We start from the raw sequence: 21,491 nt of genomic DNA, 5'->3' as shown, positions 1-21,491 counted from the left end.
GAGACAGTTCATGAGCACACACCCCAGGACCACTGGAGGTATTCGGCCTGCCTCAGCACTCCTCACCCAACATCTTTGACAACTGCTGCTTGTGCAGTAGAGCTCAGCAGCAATCCTACGAGCTCAGTGAGAATTTAATTCCCTGGATACAGCATTAACTATAGCCCAGGTACATATTAGTTGCTGGAAATTTCAGGAAGAAGTTTTGCAAGCACAGTGGTAAAACATTCCTAACACATACAGCAGACTAGATGGAGGAGTTGTTCAGGACAGGACTACCTAGTGCCCCAACAAAGTTTGTTGGTGACATCCCTGTGCTTGGGACAATGAAAATATGTGACCATACGGTGGTACTCCATCTGAAGAACCTAGAGCCCTTGACTGCCAGTCTCATCATCTCACCAATAGACAATGCTGGAGAACTTGAAATACCTAGATGTATATATTAGAATTATTAATGAAATAGTTAATAGTATTGTCAGTGTTAGACTTCATTTTGATGAATGGGGCAATTCATCCCCCTTGGCAAGTGTTTTAGTTTGTCCAGAGAATTGATAAGACTGCTTTGGTTTATATTCAGTTCAAATTCTGAAAATCCTCACTGCAACTGGCTAGAACCATTTGTATTTAAATAAAAGCATACATCCTTCAGGGATTGACAACGACCGCCACTGTCTAGTTGGAGACAGGCTGAAAACTTGGCCCTTAGTGCTTAAGGTGTCATGCCGAAATTTTCATAATTTATTACCTGTCAATCCCAACATTCATTCCTCTAACTTGTTATTAACAACAGATCCAAGCCCTACCAGCCCTCTGAGAGATATTTGCATCAGAAAGTCATACTTCCTAAGGCAGGGCTGGGCAAACTAAGGCCCATGGGCCGAATCTGGCCTGCCAGCCATTTTAATCTGGCCCTTGAGATCCTGTTGGGGAGCAGGGTCCAGGGCTTGCCCCGCTCTAGCTCTGATCAGGGAAGGGAGGTTGGAGCAGGGTTGGAGGCCGCTCTGCGCGGCTCCCAGAAGCAGCAGCATATCCCCACTCTGCCTCGTATGCGTAGGGGCAGCCAGAAGGCTCCGCTCTGCACACTGCCCCCTGCAGCTCCCATTGGCCAGCAACCGTGGCCAATGGGAGCTGCAGGGGCAGCACCTGCAGACAGGGCAGTGCACAGCAGAGCTGCCTGGCTATGCTTTCACTTAGGAGCCAGACGATGGACATACCGCTGCTTCTGGGAGCTGCTTGAGGTAAGCGCACCCCGAAGCCTGCACCCCTGAGCCACACCCCCCCCATGCCCCAACCCCATGCCCCAGCTCTGGTCCCCCTTCTGCCCTCCAAATCCCTTGATTCTAAGCCCAGAGCACCCTTCTGCACCCCAAGCCCCTCATTCCCAGCCCCACCCCAGAGCCCACACCCCCAGCCCAAGCCCTCACCTCTCCCTCGCCCCAGCCCAGAGCCCCCTCCCACATCCTGAACTCATCATTTCCAGTCCCATACTGGAGCCACACTCCCTCCTGCACCCCAACCCCAATTTCGTTAGCATTCATGGCCCACCATACAATTTCTATAGCTGGATATGGCTCTCGGGCCAAAAAGTTTGCCCACCCCTGTCCTAAGGGGTAGAAGCCAGCCCAGCCCAGATGAGAGGACAAGAGGAAAAGAGTTAGACTAGATAAGACTTGCTTAAGAGAGAGCGGGGTTAATTAGATCAGATGGGTAAGAATGAGTTTGTGGGAGGAGGCAGGCAGGAAGGTGAGACTGTGTCAGCAGGAAACTGTAGTTTGGAATGGCTACCCAATACCAACGTGAGCAACTGTCCTGTAGAGTCCAAGGAGACTCACTCGCTTGTGGCTCCTGCAGATGGAAATTGTCACAGCCCTTTTAAATATTCTAAATTTGCACATCAGGGATAAAGGACAGATGGACAACCCTTGTCTAAGGGCTTGGCTATCCTTGAAATGCTATGGTGGTGCTGCTGTAGTGCTTCAATGTAAACACTACAGGAGGAGTTCTCCTGTTAATTCACCTCCTTGAGAGGCGGTAGCTGGATCGATGGAGGAATTCTTCTGTCGACCTAGCACTATCGACACCGGGGGTTAGGTCGACAATGAAGTTGCTCAGGGGTGTGAATTTTTTACACCTGTGAGCAACATACCTGGGTCGACCTAACTTTTTAGTGTAGATCAGGCATAAGGGAAAAAGGATTAAATAATGTGAAACTTTAATGTTATTTCAAAGTTTGAAACCTTGGAAGATTTCCTGTAACATATGTTCATTATAGCATAAAGAGCTTTCTTGGACTTCTGAAGGACTATATAATTCTTATATTTTTAAGCCATTTCTTAAATTTGTCTTCTGAATAAATCTGCTAATTCAGTCATTTGGAATGCATCCAAGTATTTACAGCATGGTTTCTGGGTAAGGGTTATTTCTGTGTAAGAGGAAATTAGGCCAGCAATATAGAATTACCCCTTACATTTTCTGTGCCCTGACTGGCCTGTTAACTTTTTCTTCTCATTTTGAACACACGCTGTAGAAAGTCTTCTATCTTCTGGACAGACAGCTCTTATCTCCTAGGTCAATGAAAGTGAACCATGCACTTTGGCCCAAAAAGTGAATATGCACTGGGATAATACATTTTGACAAAGATGTCCTTGAGTATCCTGACAAGCAGAAGAAATGTATGCAGACAGAAGAACATATTTCAAAATAAATATTGCCAGGGCATCAATGACCCTTTACAGATAGTTTCCAGTACTACAATTTGAACTGTCAGTGCAAAAAAAATAAATGTGTTAATCTGAAGATCAATGAGCAATCACCCAGCCCCTTTTAACTTGGAGGCTTTTTTTAAATTAAGAAGTGTGCTTGGTACATATTTAGGGACACTTGCAGCTTAGATAGGTGATGAGTCTAATGGGGAATGCCCCTCTCTTCCCTTTGATGTATAAAATAAATATTTGGTAATTTGTTAAAGAGGCTTGCCTATACACTTAAAGACAGTTGCCAAAACATTAATAGTTGATCAGTTGGCAAGAGCAAGCAGGACAAATGCGCACTTTTGTCAAAAAGTGGGGTCCAGAGGAACATGCGGGAAGGAGGGGAGAGCGGTGACGCAATCCCTGTGTGTGTGGGGGGGGAGGCAGGGCTCAGGCAATCAGTGGAGGAGGAGGGGGTTGGGCTAGCCCCACGTGGTGTCCCGTTTTCCCTTTGGGAAATACAGTCACCCTAGTAAACCATCTCCTGTTTGTCACAAAGTGTTAAATTGTCTTGTCGCACACAAAAAGGAGACACTTTGGTCAAGAAAATTAGATAAGATACTTCAGTCTGTGCTAAGTAGTTGCTGCTCTTAACATTTACAAAATAATAAAATACAAATAAAATAGAATATTTCAGACATATTATGTCACAATCTGATATGACTCAATATGATAGACACCTCATATTATGCACTGCTACTAGTGACACTCTCAAACGGATCCTCACAGCTCCTACCACAGTGAGGTAGGCAGGAGAGGCTTGTTAACCTTACTTGACAGAAGGAGAAACTAAAGCTGAGAAAGGTGAAGTGACTTGTCTTAGGTCATGAACTGCTCAGGGACAATTATTGGAGAGAAGCAGCAATTTTAATCAGACACATGATTGGTTATGATTTATTTGCTTGGTCTTAAGTTAAAAGAGAACAAAATGACCTGAGTCTCCTCCATGTCAACAGCCCCCTGCTCAGCCAATCAGCATTCAGACTCTCGGAGCTGGGAGGCTGAGCAGTCTCACGAGATGCCCCGAAGGATGGTATCACTCTCAGAGCACTATTCCAGCCCCCCCTCTTTGTGAGGGTAACCTCTTCACCCCAAAAAACACAAACATCCTTGGGGGAGGGAGGGAAAAAGGGAAGAGGGAAAAAAGAAGCAAGAGGATGAAGGAGGTAGGGACAGAGTAAAAGGACAAACCCCAATTTCCCCAGTGATTCCTAGATAGGAAATCAAATTCTACCACTTTAACCTAGTGTTTTCTGTACCTAGAATTCAGCCGGCACCAGGTGGATCAGACTGAACAGGTTCCAAACCTCTCCGAGGCTCTTACCTTCTAGACAGGGACGTTGGTTTTCTAGCAAAATGAGTAGTAGGAAAGGAGAAAGCTCTAAAAAGGTTCCTCCTCGTGCTCAAGTACATGAATCCTAATTCTCAGTCCTCAAGGAGAAACCCTAAGAAGGAGACTTGCTGCAGCAAAGACACTGGGGTCTCTGAGGTTGCCCCTGCTCTGTAACTCTCTCCTGCCTGGCTGATGTCAGGGTCTCTCTGTGAGGTCACTGCCTCCCTACCACCTTTGCCCAATAGGCTGAGGTCCTGCAACAGGCCTTTGTGATGTCACCGCAACACCCACCTCTTCCCTGCAAGGCTGATGTCCTGCCTCTGGCCAGCCGCTCTGGATGTTTGAGGTGCTCCCTGTGGATCACCCCACTCAATGACAGTTGAGTCTGAGGATCAAGCCGGCTACACAGTAAAGCTTCAGAGGCTGCTCCCTATGCCACACTCAGTTTTTCATAAATTAGTGATTTTAAGGCCATTAGGGACCATTAGAGCAACTAATCTGACCCTCTGCATATCCCAGCCCTCCTGTATAACACAATAGCTAGGTTTTGATCAAAGCACATACCAGAAAGGCATCTAGTCTTCATTAGAAGACATCAAGAGATGGAGAATCCACCATTTCCTTTGGTAGTTTGTTGTTCCAATGGTGAATCATGCTCACTGTTAAATATTTGTGCTTTATTTCTAATATGAATTTGTCTGTTTTCACTTTCCAGCCACTCGGTCTTGTTATGCTTTCTCTGCAAGATTAAGGAGCCCTTTAATACTCAATATTTGGTCTCCATGAAGGCACTTAGATACTTCAATGAAGTGACCTCTTGACCTTTTTTACAAGCTAAACAGATCAAGCTCTTTCAATAGCTCACAAGAAGGCATTTTTCTCCAACCCTCAAAACATTTTCTGTTTGCTGCACAATCTCTTCAATTTTTCAACATCTTTTAAAAATATGGACACCAAAACTGGCTGCAATATTCCAATCTGTCTCACTAATGCTGTGTCACCTCCCTACCCTACTCGCTACTCAGCTCATATGTCTAATGATGGCTTCAGCACTGTTCACCACAGCATCACTGGGAGTTCATGTTGAGCGGCTTGCCCAGTATGACCACTAGAACCTTGTCAGAGTCACTGCTTTCCTGGATAGCCCTATTCCATAGCGGTGGCCTGCATGCTTTGTTGCTAGGTATATTACCTTGCATTTCGCTCTGTTCAAACTTGTTTTGTTTGAATGGGTCCAGCTTACCAAGTGATCCAGATTGCTCTGTATGTCTGCCCTGTCCTCATCATTATTTACAACTCTGCCAGTATTTTGTCACCCACCCATTTTATCAGCAGTAATTTTATATTTTCTTTTAGTTCATTGATAAAAATTATTTTTAAAAAATTAGTTCTTGAGAGCCTCTTCAGACCCCCCTAGTACCAAATGCCTGCTCCCTACAGCCATAGGCACTGACTTTGTGGGTGCTCCAGGGCTGGAGGACCCATGGGGAAAAATTGGTGGGTGCTCTGCACCCACCGGTAGCCAAGCTCCCCGCCCCACCCCTGCCCCCCAGCTCACCTCCGCCTCCTCCCAAAGCACGCCATCCCTGCTTCTCTTCCCAGCTCTTGCCACCAAACAGCTGTTTCACGGTGTAACAAACTATGGGAGGGAGGGGGGAGGAGCGGGAACGTGGTGCACTCAGGGGAGGAGGTGAGGCCAGGGCAGGGATTTGGGGAAGGAGTCCAATAAGGGCTAGGAGGGGGCTGAGTTGGGGCGGCGACTTTGGGGAAGGGGTTGGAATGGGGGAGGGGCAGAGGTAGGGGGGGCCTGGCTGGAAGCGGGGGGTGCGAGCATCCACCCGTGCCAGCAGAAGTTGGCACCAATGCCTATAGCACAGCAGGAAAAGGCCATCCAGCCCTGCTGTTACATAGGGGCTAAGCACAGAACAAACACATGCTTAGGAGCTGTGTTATCCAGAGGCACTGAGCAACACGTGGGGGTCAGCAGCTTACAAATGCACTGTAGTCGTATAGTGTAGACAGGCCCCAACTGTGTCTCAGTCTCTCAACCCATAAAATGGGGATAATAAATGAAACCTTGATTATCTCTATTTTATAGCTGGGGAAACCAAGGCACACAGAGGTGAAGAGACTTGCTCATGGTCACAAAGCCAGCAATAGAAAACAGCAGGTCTTCTGCTTGCCAGTCCTGGACTCTCTGCTCTAACTTTAGTCTCAGCCAAACTAGAGGTTTTCTTCTTCTACATGTTCCTTAACTCCACATCACTACAGAAAAAAGATTTTCTATTAGCATCTGGCTCTAATGAATGTGGATGCCTTTCCAAAAGCTGTGCTTTGGCTCAGTAACATGTTATGGGTTTGACGGAGGAACCACTTAGTGATATTGTACGGCCTGTTATACAGAGGTCAGACTAGAAGGACAGAATGGTCCTTTCTGACCTTAAAATCTGTGAATCTATACATTTTCCTGCTGCTGCTAGTAAGATAACTCTGGTCATATTTTCTAACATTCACTTTCAGTTGGAATAATAAAGCAATACTTACAAGCACACACTACTCAGGGCAATTTATTTATCCAGTATTGGCTCCTAATGCATAACACCAAATTAACTTTCTTCCTTCTCTTAGCATGTGCTTTATCTTGCCTCCTTTCCCACCTCCACCCCCACTCTCTCTTCTAAGGAACTACCAGCAGTTTGCAGTAATAAAGGGTAGAAGCAGACAGAGTTATATGAAGAGAGCATGGAAGAGACAGGGTGAGTTAGCAGCAGATAGACTCTGATTATAGCATCATCTGCTTATTTTTATTAATTAACAATCTTAGAGAGGGGTGCATATATTTAGCACTAAAAAAGCAATTACATGCCGTCTGCATCCATAGAGTAGTGTGCTGTTGTAAGATTTCACAAGATAAGCAACATCAGGGTTGGTTGGCGCTTGGATAAGTGACCTCTAAAGAAAACAAAATGTGCTGTTGGGAGTACTGTGGATGTTTTAGTAAGAGGCACGGTCTGTTTGAGGCAGTTTGGAATCAATGTCCCAGCAGGGTGCTGCTGGACATGCTGCTTTTTGGCAAAAATGGAAAACGATGCTACTGACCACCACTCTCATGCTCAAAAATTCTAGTCCCAGACAGTCTCCTGGCCAGATGCTAATATAAGAAGCTACAATCTGCCTACCCAACCCACCTTTGAATAAAGTATGCTTTCTGAAATACCTGTCCTCAACGGTTTTCCCAGAGCTTGCACAATTATCACCTTCCACCCCAGAGGTAGCTGCTTTTCAATACAAGATAAAATGGTTTCTCTTTCATGAATCTGATTCAAAACCCAGTGAAGTCAACGAAGTTGACAGAAAGACTCATAATGAACGTTGGCGCAGGTCCTATCGGCATTAAGGATAGCCTTATTAGATCATAACCTGATCAGACCTTTCCAAGAGTTACTTTGTATAAGAAGAACCTACTATAAAGGTTAATCCTATGGTAAGGCATTCATCAGCCTTCTGAAGATCGCTTAATTATGTCTGGAATGGATTTCAGGGCAGCCAGAGAAGCAAAGGATTCTGGAGTTTAGACACCTCTATGATGGGATTCATTATAAAACAGGTTTCAGAGTAACAGCCGTGTTAGTCTGTATTCGCAAAAAGAAAAGCAGTACTTGTGGCACCTTAGAGACTAACATCTGATGCATCCGATGAAGTGAGCTGTAGCTCACGAAAGCTTATGCTCTAATAAATTTGTTAGTCTCTAAGGTGCCACCAGTACTGCTTTTCTTTTTATTATAAAACAGGAAAGTGAATGTAAAGAATTTTTAAATTTGTTTTATTATAAATTAACTTAAATTTCAAAACCAAGTTCTATCACCTCCAAAAAATTAGAACTTCTTTGTTTAGAAAATGTTGAAAGTGATGGGGAGGTCTTTTGATAATTTTGAAAATATTTTTTCAATTTTTTATTAAGCGGGTAATTTGTCACCATTCTTTTTCCATGAACCAGGGTGGATAAAAATCAATGATTTAAAAAAAATCCGATTTTTAAAATTTAAATAGGATTTTTTGATAACATGCTTTTTGAGAAAAAAACCTATCTAAAGATAGTTTTAATTAAGATACATTATAGCTCAAAGATATCTCATTGTGGAATAGGGATTATAAATTCTAATTCTATAGTATGAGACAATATATTCATGTAACATTTAAGAAAAGTTTTGTAAATGAGTTCCAATCATTCATGGATTAGGGACCCAATCTTATGGGGTTCCAGGGGCTTCTGTATAGATTATTTACGTTAATCTTTCTATCTACCCAATGGGACTCAGTGCTCAGTCTAGAAGATACCATCAGAGATGCTTAGTTTTGCAGTTCTGTGGATTTGTGTGTCCAGAGGTAACATGCTTGTTAACAGCAAAAATGTTTTAAATAAATAAATAATATATGGAGGTGAGAAATAACAGACCTCAACACTATTATCTCTGCAAATTTGTGTACACAGAGTCAATCCCTTACCTCTCTATGAACGTGCAAAGTTTCAAAAAGTTCAGTGAATAGAAGATTGTTGGGTGCGGAATAAATCTGGACAAGGACAAGAAGTCTCAAGATAAATGTGAGAAGCGAGGGACATATGCTTGTTTTGTTAAAATAGTATATGTTTGCTATTGAAGAAAAAAATCCAGAATACCTAACTTTGTTTTAGTTCAATAAAACAATTTAAATGTCTGTCTGGTGATGCTCTCCTCCTAATACAGCATGGCAAGAAAATCCTCCAAATATTAATGATTAACCTGTTGAATTGGAGATAGTTCACCTCCCAATGACTTCATAAATATCTGCTTCAATTACCTTTAGTAAATGAAATAACCAAACAATCATTCATTTTCTGTAAAACTAATCTGAAAAGTTTTCAAAATAAATTACTATTTAAAAATGTATAGTGTGTACCTTCTAAAAATGAAACCTATATCTATTTCTGAGTTGTGAAGAATATGTATTAAGTTTATAACAACCAACAAGAATGCACTTTTATGTAGAAAACCATGATTAAATCGAGTCTTCCTGATTAGTGATTTAAATAATGATTTAAATCAATTTGATTTAAATCAAAACCACCCTGCCACGAACAGTTTCGGTTTGAACAAATCAGCATTTTCCAATGAAAGCACCTTTCATAAAGATATTCCCACCCTGCTCTAGATCTGAGGGTTAGCCCCATTGTTGCTGTGAAGCTCAAAGTAGCTATGACACGAAAACTATGAGGTCAGCTATGAGCTCGAAGGTGACCTCTGGCCACTTGCTTAATTCAATCCAACTAATATGCTAGAATGCTGGATTCAGACACTGCCAGTCTCTCCTGTTGGAGCTGTTCCACTTGGTATAAATATTCATTGAGCCAGAAACAAAGACCGGGTGAGTAGGAGCCTGAGGACCAAGTCCCTGCGCTGGCTGATTCAGTTCAGGGACTTAAGCTGGGGACTCCCACATCCCAGAAAACTGTCCCAACTACTGGTATTCTGGGGTCTCTGTCTCCCTTGGTTTTTTTGACAACAGATTTCAAGAGGCCTCATTTTCCTTTTGCTTTGGAATGAAAACGAACTTCAAAACCTTGCAAATTTTTGCAAAACAGAATTGTTGTTTTCCAGTCAGTTCCAGGTACTGCCCCAATGCACTTTGTGGGTCATGGAGAAAAATAAATACATATTCTATGGCAGTCACTTCTAATGCCTGACTGCCTCGCGGTGGGTAACTCATCATGAGATAACGGGTAGAGGGTTGGGCAGGGGCACCACGCAGCCTCACAGTTCAATTCTTTATGAGCAAAATCGTAAAATACCTTTTCTTCTTCAACAGGAAGAACAGCTCCCACTGAAGTTAACAGAAGCACCGGAAAATCACCCCCATTAAAATTCTTGGAAGTACTTTTGAAAATCAGGCTACCTATCTAGATGCCTCATTTTAGGCACCTACTTTTGAAAATCTTAGCCCACAGAAACAAAAAATTAACTGATTGCTGCATCTGTAACCTTTTATTTCAACTTTGTGTTGCATCTGTCATGTGCTAGTAAATTCACCTCTGGTAATCCTTTCTAGCTTTATTTGGCTTGCATGAATATATTTGGCATAGTACTTAAAAATTAAAATATAAATAAAGGTTTGAAAGCAAGGTTTTTGCTACACTTGTTCCTGAACATCAACAACTGAAACACAATTAGCTAGAAGACTGGCACCATCCTATTGTCTAAAAATAGCAGCTGTATTATGTAACTTAAAATTATAACTCTCACTATACTAAAATCCAATCCTTTGGAAATAATGTACCTAATATTTTCATGAAGTTTCCAAGTCACGTAAGACTTTCTAAACTGATTTTCTAAACTGCTGAGCACCCACAATTCCTACTACTATCGGTGCAAGTTGCGGGTGCTCAGACCTCTGAAACCATGTTAAGACTTGACTGAGTACGGACAGCTCCCATCAACTGGAATTGTCAGTGTTCAGAAATTTTGAAAATCAGATACTTAATCTCTATTGAGATTATCTCAGTTCCCACTTGTAAAATGAGAATAATAATAATAATAATAATTCTTTGTATCAGAGGTGTAGTGAGGATAAGAACATAAGAATGGCCATACTGGGTCAGACCAAAGGTCCATCCTGCTTAATATCCTGTCTCCCGACAGTGGCCAATCCAGGTGCCCCAGAGGGAGTGAACCTAACAGGTAATGATCAAGTGATCTCTCTCCTGCCATCCATCTCCACCCTCTGACACACACAGGCTAGGGACACCATTCCTTACCCATCCTGGCAAAAAGCCATTAATGAACTTAACCTCCATGAATTTATCCAGTTCTCTTTTAAACCCTGTTATAGTTCTAGCCTTCACAATCTCCTCAGGCAAGAAGTTCCACAAGTTGACTGTGTGCTGTGTGAAGAAGAACTTCCTTTTATTTGTTTTAAACCTGCTTCCAATTAATTTCATTTGGTGGCCCCTAGTTCTTATATTATGAGAACAAGTAAATAACTTTTCCTTATTCACTTTCTTCACACCACTCATGATTTTATATACCTCTATCAAATCCCCCTTAGTCTCCTTTTAAAATAAAATAAATGTATTAATGTATTAGAAGTGCTCAGATAAGGGTGTGATGGGAGCCATAAAAGTACCCTGATAAAGCCATTCCTTGTAATAAGTGTGTCAAATGTATCAATCTCAGACCAAACTGAAAAGGACTTGGCTTCAGTCTTACAACGTGCTCCATTAAGGTCTGCACCCATATGAAACCTCAGTGGGCCGCTGTTTTGGCACAGAGATCAAGGCATTGAAGTCTAAGACCCTGATCCTGCAAACATTTTCTCACATGCTTAACTTTACCTCTGTGAATCGTCCTGTTGAAATCAAAGTGTGTGTGTTTTACATGATTTGGGCCTTACAGAGCTCTTATATGAGGGTGCAATGTAAAAGCCTGTGTGAGATATGGCACCCCTTTCTCTGTTGCACCAAACATAAGCTACTTGTCTTCACTTTCAAGGCCCTTCGTGACCTATCCCCACCCCACCTATCATCTCTCATTTGCCACCACTGCCTTCATTGCCCACACGTTAAACTTTCAAGCACCTTGTGCTTTCTCTCATGCCACTTCTCATGCCTGTAAACATCTGCAAAACGGTCTCATTATCTTTCTTCAAAACCCTCCTTTACTGTGATGCCTACGGAAACTTTACAGTGACTAAGCTTCCGGCACAAGTACACCATTGCCTGTCATTCTGACCAATTCTGTTGCATTGTTTCTTTGTCCTCCCCCGCCATCTGTCCAAATCTATCTGTCTCTTGCCTTATACTCAGATTGTAAACTCTCTGGGGCAGGGACCTGCTTTATGTTCTGCTCACACAGCCCCTAGCACAATGTGATCTCGGCCCACACCTGCGGCTCCCCTGAGCACTACGGGAACCCGAATAATCAAAGATATATCCCAGGTGATGGGAGGGCCTTGCTGCAGAAATCCCCGCCTCGCTTTCGCTTCTTTTCTCTGCAGCCACCTGTAAAGCAGCGCTGCTCCGAGGGGCGTTCCCCGCCTGGCACTGCCCAGGGCAGCGGACCCAGCCCCAGCCCCAGCGGGCCCCGGCCCCTGCCTAGCCAGGCTGCCCCAGGAGCCCCGCGCAGGGCCCAGCTGGGATGGGCGCACCCGGGGGGTTGCAGGAGACTTCCGCGGGGCCGGGATTTCACCCCGGGCCCTTGTCCCCGCCGCCGGGGAAGCTGGCTCCGCTTTGCCGGCCTGCAGCCGCCAGGCTCCCGCCGCCAAGGAGGAGCCGCCCCAGGGCGGACGGGCTCCGAGCTGGCCGCAGCCCTCCGGGTCTCCAGTCCCGGAGCGGCCCAGCAGCCCGGCCCATCTGTATCCGGGTCTCTGCAGCTCCTGGGCGGCCCCCTGCCTCACGCCGCGCCCGCCCCCTCCGTCCTCCCAGGCGGAGCCGCGTCTCTTCTCCGAGCCGGAGCCCCGCTGCCCCCGCGCTGCCCGGTACGTCACCGGGGCTGAATCGGCCCCCGGGGTCCCGCCACCGCCCTCCGGCTGCAGCCCGCCCGCCAGCACCCCGCCTCCCCCCGGGCAGGAGGCGGCGCCTCGGGCTCCGCACGCAGCGGAGGGGTGCAGCCCGCCCGCTTGGGGTATGGGCTGTGGAGCTGCGCGCCCAGTCGCCCCGCGCCGCCTGCTGAGAAGGCGCTAGCTCGGCAAAGGCACCTGAGCCCGCAGGCAGGGTCCAGCTCCCTGCGCCCCGGGCAGAAGGGGCCTGAGGGGCCTGTCACGCGCCCCGGGACGGCCTCGGGCTGTGCTCTCTGCTCCCTGGTTTACAGGTCCCGGCTGGGGCGCGGGAGAGAGCCGCAGTGAACGCTCCAGTGCCGGGGCAGGTGTATCTTCCTCTGCTCCTCTAACCCGTCCCTCTTTTCGCTCGCTTGTGCTTTTATAAAATATCCTCCCTTTGGGCTGAACGTGCCCTGCTTGGGGGTCAGCGGGCAGGGGAAGACTTTTGCAAAGTCTGAAGACTGTCTGTCCCTTTTGGCTGCTCTTTGATCGAGGGGGTGAGGGGAAGATAGCGCTTCCACCTCTTCAAAAAAAAAATTGTTACGACTACTTTTGTGCATGGAAATCTGTAAGCCAACTTTCAAACGCCAAATTGCCTGTGTGGCTAGATCTGAACAGAAAGGTAATCCTTGAGTGTCTTTGAAAATAATTTAGAAATTATGAACATACAAGCCATTTTTTAAAAGGCTCCATGTATGTACAATAGACATTTTATTAAACTATGTCAGTGCCTGCTGTAAAACAGGCTGTGCCACTGTATAGAGCCATAGCTAGGTATTTTGCATTTGTGCAAACTAAGGCAGCCCCCTTTGACTTTCACAGTTTCTTTGGGGGCATTGCAGGGAGACGGATCTGCATGCAGAATCTGATGCTGATCTTGCAAGCCCTTATGCATGTACATAATTTTTAAGCGCATGCAGGCAGGACAATATCTGAAGTTACACAAAAAAAGTCTGTAAAATCAGGGCTTAAATTTGTAAAGTGCTGTGAAAATATAAATTCCTAAATAAATGTTAAGTGTTGTTAGAAAATGTTGTAGTTTAAAAACCATAGAATTTTATAAAACCAAACTGCACAAGTTTCTTCTCTTAAAACAGAAATGCCCAAGAACATTAACTACAATATTAAGGTTACAAATGAAGGCCCCAGTCCTGCACACACGTAAGTGTGTTTGCAGAATGGAGGCCTTGAACACAAAAAACAAAACAAAACTGGGAAGTACATTTGTTAAGGTCGTCATTGCAACATTGTCTCCCTCATTGCACATATGTAGTATTTTATTTTATTACTATTGAGGCTATTAAATGTATGATATGTAAATATATATCGTATCTGCTTGCTGGTATAGACTTATATTTATGATTTAAAGGTAAGAGTATTCTGACAGATCGAAAAAGCAGATTTCATTCTCCTCCCCCTTCATTTTCAGATAAACAGAAATGTCTCACTCTGAAAACAAAGGGCTGATTTTGGGCATAATGGCAGGGGCTGCAGGAATAAGCTTGGTACTGGTTTGGTATCACAAGATCCGAAAACCTGGGGCAACTGCATTTCTAGATTTACGCAACAGATTTCATTATGTAGATTTGCAAAATGAAACGCATAATGAGCAAGGAACAGTGATGGTTTTACAAAGAAGACAGCTTCAGATACTGGAAAAATTGAATGGCTTACTACTGAATGTGGAAGAACTGAAGAGAGAGGTGAAGTTTCTTAAAGAAGCTGTTCCAAAGCTGGAAGAGCTTGTTCGAGATGAGCTGCAAGGGAAGGCTGATGTTCGTCGGATTAGCCCTTCACACAGAGCCACCAGAAAAAGAAGAGCTGAGACAGCTTATGGAGCAACAGAAACTACCAGCTCTGAGGAGGCAGATAGTGAAGGAGGGTGAGTCTAAAATATTTCATGCACAGTACACTTTAAAATTGGCATGCAAACATTCCATATATGCAGAATTATGTTCTGTAAACAGCAATACAATTTATTTGTTTCATGTGTACTTATTATTCTATATCTCAGCATCTGATAAAGCTTTCCAAATCAGTAGGGCCAGATCCTGTACCCTGCTGTGGCTGATTTGCACAGGTTTTCTAGGAATGTCTCAATTTTGATGAAAAAACAAATAAAAAATAAAGCATTTTGGAACAAATGGGATGGGATGGTTCAATATTTTGTTTTAACGTGACTTTTAATATTGAAATTTAGATCTTTCTATTACTATATAAAATTTGAGGTCAACATCAGAACAAAATGTTTCAATTTTATCAAAATGAAACAGTTTGACTTAATCATTTTTTTAAAAAATATTTATTTTGCCTGAAATCTTAAGTTTTTTGTTTGTTCCTATTCAGAATGAAAACAGGTTTTTAAATCATGAAATTTTCTGCATAACATAATTTCTGGCTCCTGCATAGCTCTGCTCCTGACCTTCTCATGGAGGCACCCCATATCGCCACAATTTCAGATGGGATGTTTAAAAAGAAATTCCTGGATCATTTTTTAAGGGTCCCGGTTGTGTCTAACAGTTATTTAGTGCTTTCCCTTCAAAGTGCGTTATACTTATCACTAATTGTGTTCAATGCTCCCTATTGCCTGAGAAGTGAGTATACTGTTTTCTTAGTGCTGTCATCACTTGATGGCCTGGAGACACAGAATTTAAGCTTCAGTTTCTGGTCTCACTTTCTGTAAATTTAAACAGGTACAACACGGGCAGTGGCAATACAGATTTCACAATATTGCCCTGATAATGCATCTAAATCCTGACCTGGAGGGCCCACTTCTAGGGTCAAGAGGTCTCCATACCATTCAGTCCTTGGCCTTTTTTCTAGGGCTGCAAATAAATGCGAGTTGTCATGGTGGATTATGTGGAATTTTATTAATAGGTTACTTTTATAATTAATTTTCCCTTTTAAGGGAAGGAAAGAAATATGAGCGGTTTGCCCCAACTGTGTGTTCTTAACTCTTTGGTGCATACACCACTTAGAGACTGTTCTGAAGAGAGCTCTCTTGCAAATGTCTTCATGGAATGAGTCAATGGCACTCAACTCTAAACATACTGTAGAATTGTAAAGGCCTGCATTTAGTAACAGTCTAAGATAGGGGTAGGCAACCTATGGCATGTGTGCCAAAGGCGGCACGTGAGCTGATTTTCAGTGGCACTCACTGCCCAGGTTCTGGCCACCAGTCCGGGGGCTCTGCATTTTAATTTAATTTTAAATGAAGCTTCTCAAACATTTTAAAAACCGTATTTATTTAATAGTTTAGTTATATCTTATAGTCTTATAGAAAGAGACCTTCTAAAAATGTTAAAATGTATTACTGGCACATGAAACCTTAAATTAGACTGAATAAATGAAGACTCGGCCCACCACTTCTGAAAGGTTGCCGACCCCTGGTCTAAGTCACAGCCAGCTTCTATGATCTGTCTTTAATGTGATGAAGGCAAAAGTTCTGGGATCATGCTTTTGGCTTAATTGTGTTTTAGTAGGTAAATTCCACAGAGAGAGCCTCTTTCTCTCTCCTTTGACATACTAAAGATGTGATACCATCAAAGAAATACAGAACAGCTCTTTTTCAGTATTTATGCCTTTTCTTTTATTTCTGACTTCTAGTGGCTTTAAAGGTAGTTATTGAATGATTCTATAAACAGGTGTTGGTTGCATATTACGGTAACGTGTTGTCTGAATGTTACATATGTGTAGAGTAGACTGCATCTAACACGAATACTGAATGCATCCGCTGAAGTGAGCTGTAGCTCACGAAAGCTTATGCTCAAATAAATTTGTTAGTCTCTAAGGTGCCACAAGTACTCCTTTTCTTTTTGTGAATACAAACTAACACGGCTGCTATTCTGAAAACTGAAAATTAGTAAATCTGACTAATCAAATATATTATACAAAATGATTATTGTTGGTCAAAGTTGTTGGTAGACTTCAACACTAAGATATTCCCCAGATGTATTTGAAGTTATATGTACGGTGTCTTTTTTTTAAATCAGATCAGATTAATGTAATAATAAACTATGATATTCTTGGATTATTAGTTTGAATGTCATAGGAGAATGTTTTAATGACATAGAGACTTACCTGAGGCTGAAATAATCAGTAGTAATTTTTTTCATACTAAGGTAACCTGCAAAGGTGAAAGTGTAGAACAACACATTACTACTGAAATATTTTTTTATTTTGAGCCTGAGTGGATACTCTACACCTTACCATCATAGTTCTTTGCAATAGTCTTTCCTTTGCAAATGCTTAATAATTTTACTTAAATTTCAAAGCATATACACAATATAACAAAACACCTAAGTGCAAAGCTGACCCTCTTGTCATTGAAATCGTTCCTTAAGATTCATTTTTTCTTTACCTATAAGAATCACAATTATAATCCCCCCCCCCAACTACCTTTTACTTGAATTGTGAAGCTGTGCACATGCCTAACCTGAGTCTGAAACATATTGCTCTGAAATCTAAGCTTGCTCATTATAATGCTCTCCACCTTTTGTTACTCCTCACTCACTGGATCATTTCTAAGTTTAGGTTCTGATTCTGAAAACATTTACGTATGAGCCTAACATTACGTACCTGAGAAGTTAGATTACACACATGGGTCAGTGTTTGCAAGGTTGGCCTTAGATTGAAAATTCTTTAGGGCTCAAATTCATTAAGGTACTTAAGCACATACATACGTAATCCCATTGACTTCAGTGGAAGTAATGATGTGATTAAAATTAGTCCTGATTAAAATGTGCTGCGTGTTTTCCAATCTTTATGCATAACTTTTAGAACCAGGGTGATATAAAAGGCTGCTAGCTTGTTCCCGTGAAACCAGTCATTGGGCTCCTTTTAGCATTTTTCACATCAGTAATTTTTAATATTTTCTTACTTTGTCATTTAACAATTGGAAGAATTCTCTACTTTGAGGTAAAACGGCCTCTGATTCAAACTGATAAATTGCATATCATCCTTGCTTTAATGAGAAGATACCTTTGTTGATTAGTTGTCTTGAAATCTGTGTTCCCTTCTTAGTATGTAATGCTTTCATACTGAAAATATTTAAAATATCTTATAAAGGTGTAGGGGAGAGAATAGTGAGTAAATTCATAGGTCGAAGATACTCAAAATGTATTTGTTCCCTGATCCTGCAAACAATTAAGCAGATGCTTAAATTATGTACTTGAGTATTCTCATTGCTTTGTGTCAATAGGGCTACTAATGTGTGAAGTTATGCATGTGTTACTATTTACAGGATCAGAGCCATAGATTGTACTCTCTTTGGATGTTTTGCTGTGGGGACAAGTACTTTTCAACTTGCTATCTGAAAAACTGTGAAAAGGTCAAGCTAGGAGAAGATTTTAAAAATTGCTGTACTACATCTGGGCTATCAGCATCTATCGCTGCTAGTTTTTTTGGTGCCCAGTTCCCTGGTGGACTAATTGAGTGTCTTGTGACTCTTTTCAGCAAGAATGGAGTTGTAGTATAATACATTACAGCTCTCAGAAACCACTGGTTTTGCCTTAATAATGTAAAATTGTTTCAGCATGTTTCATTTAATAATATACCTATCATTTTTCCTTTGTCAGAAATGATTTGAGATACTTTAAAAAAAGGAAAACGGTATCAAAATGAACAATGTCATTTATCTTTATCAAGGGAACAGATTGTCTCCTCCACATATGTCTGTGAGGATTCAAAAGCATGGGGATGAGGAAGTGCTACATATGAATATTAATACAGACTTGAGATTTTTTAAATGCACTTCCATAGGATCAGAGGGGGATGATGTGCAACCACCTGCCTGTTCCTATTCCTACTCACCTTACCTCCTCCCTCCTCCCCAGCACAGGCTGTGGACTGGAAAAGAAGTTCTTCCCCTTGTTCTGGGAAGTGAGGAAAGGCACATTATGTGGATTGATGGGGATATAATCTGGCTATAGAACATTATTCCCAGATATTTTTGTTTTGTTATTGATGAAGCTTATTCACTTGTTATAGTTTCCAAAACAAAATATTGCTTAGCTGTGACCTGCTTACAGATTTTCCAAGTGAAGTTGTTGAAAAATAGTATTTTATGATCTGGCCGTCCGGAGCTGATGCTTGGTATTGTCAGGTTGACACAAGACCCTTTGGAGTTCTGTGATGCACTTGCTTTTGAATGCTTCTCAGCACAAACTTGACCTTGGCATTTTTTGCTTATATAGGAACATCTTGTAGTAATCATATTAGTCTGTTTTTCAGCCTTGGACAGACAATGTTTTTACAGAGGGGGAAAAAAACAAATGGAGGAGGAGATGTTATTTCTGCTAGTTATCGTTAATGATAATTGATAACACTGAGACCTTGATTCCCATGCGTAAAATCAAACACTTTAAACCTTAAAGGGTATTTGATGTGGTTTGGAAAAGCTTTTAACTCTACACTTTTACAGTTAACGTCGTTCCGGAACACGTAGTTCCATTTACAATTACTATTTAATCATTGCTACTTTACGCTATCTAACCAAGCATTTTCAGTTGGTAGTTAAACAAAACAGCCCTTTTTACCTGAATAAGATTTCCAACTGATTTGAGAGAAGGAGTTCAGCACTGAAGCACACATTACAGCTGAAGAAGCATCTAAAAATGTACTGCTTTTTTGGTGGTTTATATAGTCATTATATACACACCACTTACATATGCAATAGCTTTACAACCAGTTCAAAATAATAATGAAATTGCAACATATTGCACTTTTAAATATGTTTTAGCAGACTGCAGTAAATGTTTAACAACTTTCAAATCCTGACTACTGAAGTCAAGGGAACTTTTGCCATTGGACTTCAGTGGTATGAGGATTCAGCTCTAAATTAATAAACTAAATATATAAAAATCTGTTCTGAATATTTCACTTCTTTGGTCCATCACACTTCGCTTTTTCAATTTTTCACTAAAAAGCTTGTGTTCCTCTTCTTTCCCTTACCAGTTGGGTAATTTAGGTTTAAAAACTACTGTGCCAAATCTGGCAATTCTGTTATTCAATAAGCACCTGCATACTTACTTTAACTTATCCAAGCAAGATATAAATGCACAGTGTCATTTTAATTCTGGTAGTTTTCTTAGAATGATGATTTATTGAAGACAGGATTACTTAAATAATCCTATCAAAAATCATTTAGCTCTATATTTCCAACACACTATAATCATATTTCTATAAAATAATTTGTGTGTTTTGGTTGTTCTGAGCAAATTTGAGTGAATTATTTATTGCTTAAGGTGTGAAATAAATATTAAAAATATGCAATTTGTATTTTATTCTGGTCATGGTAACTTTGAGTGCTCTGTGCTTGGTAGCAAATAATTTCTAAAGATTACTGCAAAGAGATTGTTCCATAAGAACATGATTTTCAAAAAATGGATGTCAACAGTTACTTACTTTTTTTGGGGGGGTGGGTATGTGCACCTAAATAGATGGCCAGAACTTCAAATGTCTTTTGGAGTTAGTGGAAATTGTTGGCTGGTCAGCTCTTTGGAAAATAAGGCCACTTATTTATCTCTGTGTGGCAATTTATAAAATAGGATTCTTTCCTTAGTTGTATTTTCCCATAACTCAGTCAGTTAAGTTAGTGAACTACTTTAGTTTTTCCAGTGTGGGATATTAATCTTCTGAATGTACAAAATATATTGATGTAATTGATAATGCTTAACATGTAAATAGCATTTGACATCATTAAAGCATTTTTAAAATGCTGTCATTGATTTTTGCAACATTCTTATGCAGTTGGCTAGTATTTACACCTGCATTTCACAGATGGGGAAAATGAGGCACAGAAGTAAAGTGATTTTTCAAAAAGAAAAGGAGTACTTGTGGCACCTTAGAGACTAACAAATTTATTAGAGCATAAGCTTTCGTGAGCTACAGCTCACTTCATCGGATGCATCGGATGTAGCTCACGAAAGCTTATGCTCTAATAAATTTGTTAGTCTCTAAGGTGCCACAAGTACTCCTTTTCTTTTTGCGAATACAGACTAACACGGCTGCTACTCTGAAACCTGTGATTTTTCAAGGCTACTATAATGAAATGTTAAACTATATTGTACTGTTCAGGCACCAGATGTGTCTGTGCATAAAATACCATACTTAAGCTAACCTCAGCCACATCTGGCAATACCTTAAAGGATCTTATGATGAACAACACATCTGCTATGTATCTTGCTCAGAAGCAAGCTCTGTAGCCGGCCCATATCTGGTAACAGGATCATATGACAACTACAGAGACAGTGTCAGAAACAGAATAAGAACTCTCAGTAGTCCTGTGCTCTAACCGCTAGGCAATGCCGCTGACAATCACTTTTTGCAGACTTAGGCAGAATTCATCAAGATTATTTGCCTAATATGCTAGTGATGATGAATCCATTGTCCAGTTTAGAATAGGGATAGTTTCCCATTCATTTTACAGTATCAGGAACTGAGCTAACTGTTTTAAAGTTGGGGAACTGGCACAAATTGTTATAGAATGTTTTGTCAATATTTTTAGAATATATAATTATAGTTTCTATAATTTTAGCTATATTACAGCTCATACTGATACTGAAGGAGAATCCGAAGAAGAAAGGCGATGGATTAGTTTACCTGCAGAATCTGCGAGACCAGAAAAGGAAACAGAATTATTTAATCTTCTGCAGCAGGTGGACAGTTTGCGTTGTGGTTCAGATGGTGATAAAAAGGAGAGCTTCAGACTGTTACTTGAGAAAGAGGAAAAGGTACTATGGGATAAATGAACAATTATTTTCATGGTCCTGGCTCTAGGTTCACTACTGTATATGCCATCCTTTTTAACTCTTTGAAATATTAGAACTATAGTATAG

The 21,491-nt window shown here is 41.6% G+C and overlaps 1 protein-coding gene across 2 annotated transcripts in view; it reads left to right on the top strand.

Annotated features, from left to right (window-relative positions):
* Positions 1-12,105: 12,105 nt before the first annotated feature.
* RMDN2 (regulator of microtubule dynamics 2) overlaps positions 12,106-21,491 on the top strand; it is a 78,215-nt gene continuing 68,829 nt past the window's right edge. The window contains exons 1-3 of one of the 2 annotated variants that reach the window (XM_038397860.2): positions 12,106-12,594; positions 14,084-14,536; positions 21,191-21,386. In XM_038397860.2, the coding sequence (XP_038253788.1) occupies positions 14,094-14,536; positions 21,191-21,386 (639 nt within the window). In that variant the 5' untranslated portion in view covers positions 12,106-12,594; positions 14,084-14,093. Of the gene's footprint in view, positions 12,595-12,745; positions 13,277-14,083; positions 14,537-21,190; positions 21,387-21,491 lie in introns of those variants that run through there. The other variant, XM_038397861.2, reaches the window with a different exon arrangement.

The sequence above is a fragment of the Dermochelys coriacea genome, chromosome 3 (assembly GCF_009764565.3).
Source record: "Dermochelys coriacea isolate rDerCor1 chromosome 3, rDerCor1.pri.v4, whole genome shotgun sequence".
Classification (NCBI taxonomy): Eukaryota; Metazoa; Chordata; order Testudines; family Dermochelyidae; genus Dermochelys; species Dermochelys coriacea.
The sequence above is the reverse complement of the archived record's forward strand: the minus strand, read 5'-3'. Positions and strand labels throughout refer to the sequence as shown.